Source organism: Juglans regia, chromosome 3 (assembly GCF_001411555.2).
Source record: "Juglans regia cultivar Chandler chromosome 3, Walnut 2.0, whole genome shotgun sequence".
NCBI lineage: Eukaryota > Viridiplantae > Streptophyta > Magnoliopsida > Fagales > Juglandaceae > Juglans > Juglans regia.
Window position 1 is genome coordinate 18,085,889 of NC_049903.1, and position 3,738 is coordinate 18,089,626.

The window sequence follows — 3,738 nt, forward strand, 5'->3', positions numbered from 1 at the left end:
AGGTTAGATGTGGAAGCCAATTGCATGCATTCAGCGTAAGACTGGGTCAATAGCCGTTGTGATCAGTTAGAGAGTTTCAAGCTGCACGTTTACTTTTTTGTTGCATGTTTATTTTTTTGTTGCATGATTTCATTTTCTGTAGTACGTGTGTTTATGTTTTCTATTGCTACTCTTGTATTTTGGCATTGTTTATGTGGATTTGTTTATTTAAGCAACAAGTGATATTATGAATGGATATGCATATAATGCATTCAAATTGTGGTTCATTCTCACCCTAAGAGAATTATTCCTTAGCATTCTTTTTATCTCTTTGATTGGGACCTATCATTGGCCTCAGAGCCAATTTATTTATGGGAACCAATAAAGAACGTATTGAGTAGTTGGAGGCTGGGCTCGGTGGAGTGCAAGATGGGTTACACAGATGGAGCTCGGCATGGCTGACAGACTTCGTCATTTGGAAGAAACTCTCAACCGCCTCTCTGATGTCTTGCTCTCAAACCAGGAGAAACCCAAGCATGGTAACCATCACCGAGAAGGCAATGATGGGGGTCAGTAGATTGTTTCCTCCAAAACGGTGAAGCTAGAATTTCCACGATTTTCTGGGATGACCCAACAGAATGGTTCGATCGTGTGAACCAGCTCTTCAAGTACCAGGGCACGACGGAAGCCCAGAAGGTTTCCATGGCAACATACTATCTAGTAGGAGAGGCTAACCAGTGGTGGCAGTGGATTTACAGAACATTTCAGGAAGAAGGACACGTGATTTCATGGGAGAAATTTGAAGAAGAACTCTGGGCTCGCTTCGAGGCATCAGAGTGTGAGGACTTTGATGAAGCTCTCTCCTGTGTTAGGCAGCTAGGGACTTTGAGGGACTATCAGCGCGAGTTTGAGAAGCTCGGCAACAGGGTCCAAGGATGGACTCAGAAGGCGTTAGTGGGGACATTCACGGGTGGCTTGAAGATTGAAATTGCTAATGGGATTCAAATGTTTAAACCACAGTCTCTCATGGATGCCATTAACTTGGCATGGATGAGGGACGATCAACTCACACAGCAGAGAAGGTTTGTGCGGTTACCTCCCGCAAGAGCTCCTTTAACTCTTCCACAAGCCACTCGTGTAGCTCCTACTTCACCTATGGGAACTATCAAGCGATTGTCTTGGGAGGAAATGCAGAGGAGGAGAGCATAAGGCCTCTGTTTCAACTGCAATGAACGTTTCATAGCAGGACATAGATGTCAAAAACCTCAGTTATTACTCTTGGAGGGACATGCGGGTAACGTGATATGTGAATACATTACTGATCAACAAACGTTGGAGGATGACCATGGGGGACATCCAGCGGTGGTGCAGGAACCTGAACTTGAACTAGAGATTACGTTGCACACATTAACAGGATGGACAACACCAAAAACCATGCGTATAACATCAAAAATGGGTCCTCATGAAGTAGTGGTTTTGATTGACAGCGAGTCAATGCACAACTTCATCAGCGACTGTTTGGGAAGCATGCTCAGGTTGCCAGTCATACCTATGGAGACATTCCCTGTCCGGGTGGCCAATGGAGAAAGACTAAAGTGTCAAGGGCGCTATGATAAGGTAGGGTGGAATTACAAGGCACCGAATTTTACCTCACCCTTTTCTCTTTGCCCTTATCAAGTCTTGATCTTGTCCTTGGCGTTCAATGGCTTGAAATGCTAGGATCCATGGTTTTCAACTGGAAACAGTTGACCATGGATTTTATTTGGGAAAATAAAGACCAAAGGCTGCAAGGAGTGGACGTGCAAGCGATTCAGGTGGCTTCACCAAAAGAAATATCGAAAGAATTCCACAGAGGTCATGTGCTATTTGCTGTGTGCTTCCAACCAACCATGGAAACAGTAGCACCTGATGCGCCACCAGAGGATAGATAGCAAAGTATGCAGATGTTGTTGAAAGAGTATGAGGACATGTTCCAAGAGCCCTCAAGTTTACCACCTACAAGCGAGGTGGATCATTGCATTACGCTAAATGAAGGGACGGAGCCAATTAAGGTATGTCCATACAGAAATGCCCACTTTCAAAAAGCAGAAATTGAGAAACAGGTCCAAGAAATGTTAGATTCTGGGCTCATTCGTCTTAGCACCAGTCCTTTCTTTTTGCCGGTACTACTTGTGAAGAAAAAAGATGGTAGTTGGCGATTTTGCACAAACTACCGCACACTTAACGTTGCCACCATCAAAGATCGTTTTACCATTCGAACAGTGGACGATATGTTGGAAGAATTATATGGTGCCACTTACTTCACCAAATTTGATCTGAGGGCCGGCTATCATCAAGTAAGAGTAAATCCTCTCGATGTTATTAAAACTGCTTTCTGTACTCATAACGATCATTAAGAATATCTCGTAATGCCTTTTGGCCTCTGTAACGCACCCTCTACATTCCAAGCCATCATGAACTCAATATTTCAACCCTACCTTCGAAAAATCATTTTGGCTTTTTTATTTTTTATTTTTTATGATATTCTAGTATATAGTCCCACTTGGGATGAGCATGTGGCGCATGTTAGAAAAACATTGGAGACCTTGCGGCAGCACTAGTTTTTTGCCAAGGCAAATGTGTGTTTGGCCAACAAGAATTGCAATACTTGGGGCACATTGTCACACATCAAGAAGTAAAGGTTGATAACAGTAAAATTGTAGCCATGGTCGCATGGCCACCCCCCACTAATATTTCTAAATTACATGGTTTTTTAGGCTTAACAGGGTATTACAGGAAGTTTGTTCAAAACTACGGCATCATAGCTCGACCCCTGACCAAACTGCTCAAAAAGGGAAAATTTGACTGGCATGATGAAGCTGACGCAGCCTTCCTGGCTCTCAAACAAGTAATGAAAACCACTCCAACGTTGGAAATGCCTAATTTCAATGACTCTTTCACCATTGAAACCAACGCATTAGGAGAAGGGATTGTCGTAGTTTTATCGCAGCAAGGCAAGCCCATTGCATTTATGAGTCGGGCACTGGGGTTAAAAAAAAATCTTGGTCAATCTATGCTAAGGAAATGCTTGCAATTATGGAGGCCATACGCTTGTGGCATCCTTATTTACTGGGGACGAAATTCTTCATCCTAACTGACCAATGTAGCTTGTGGTATTTTTTGGAGAAGTGTGTGGCTACACCGGAACAACAGAAATGGGTTGTCAAGCTAATGGGCTATGACTACGAGATCATTTACCTCCCAGGCCGTGAGAATTCAGCAGCAGATGCCCTCTCACTCAAATCTGGTAGCCCAGTTCTTCATCATCTGCATGTGCCAGAGGTAATTGTATGGGATGAGATTAAAAAAGCTTATGAAGGAGACTCTTACATCCAGTCCTTAACTCGCATGGAAAATGCACAACTAGAAGGGCCATATGCATGGTGTAATGGATTGCTCTTATTTGAAGGGACGATGGTCATCCCTTCTTAGGTAGCATTACGGGCGAATATGCTACATGAAATACATGATACAAAAATAGAGGACACTCTGGGGTCATGCGGATGTTCAAGAAGTTAGCCCAACAATTCTACTGGCAAAAAATGTACCAGCTGGTGCAAGAGTATATCAAGAGATGTGAAATATGCCAGAAGGTGAAGCCTGAAACAATGTCTCTAGCTGGGCTCCTATAGCCTTTGCCCATTCCGTGTCAAGTGTGGGACGACATCACCTTAGATTTCATTGAAGGATTATCGACATCCCATGGAAAGGACACGAACT

General features: G+C 43.4%; 1 protein-coding gene across 1 annotated transcript; it reads left to right on the forward strand.

Moving 5' to 3' along the window:
* The first annotated feature begins 1,916 nt into the window (after positions 1 to 1,916).
* LOC109002502 lies at positions 1,917 to 3,450 on the forward strand. The gene is made up of 3 exons (XM_018980288.2): positions 1,917 to 2,355; positions 2,745 to 3,006; positions 3,126 to 3,450. The coding sequence occupies exons 1-3, from the start codon at positions 1,917 to 1,919 to the stop codon at positions 3,448 to 3,450; spliced, it is 1,026 nt and encodes a 341-aa protein (XP_018835833.2).
* The last annotated feature ends 288 nt before the right edge of the window (positions 3,451 to 3,738 follow it).

Coding starts and splice junctions, on each gene's coding strand:
- LOC109002502 (XM_018980288.2), top strand. CDS start 1,917: ATGCAGATGTTGTTGAAAGAGTATGAGGACATGTTCCAAGAGCCCTCA. Junction 2,356..2,744: donor TGTTATTAAAACTGCTTTCT/GTACTCATAACG, acceptor TAGGCTTAACAG/GGTATTACAGGAAGTTTGTT. Junction 3,007..3,125: donor TTTATGAGTCGGGCACTGGG/GTTAAAAAAAAA, acceptor TGACCAATGTAG/CTTGTGGTATTTTTTGGAGA.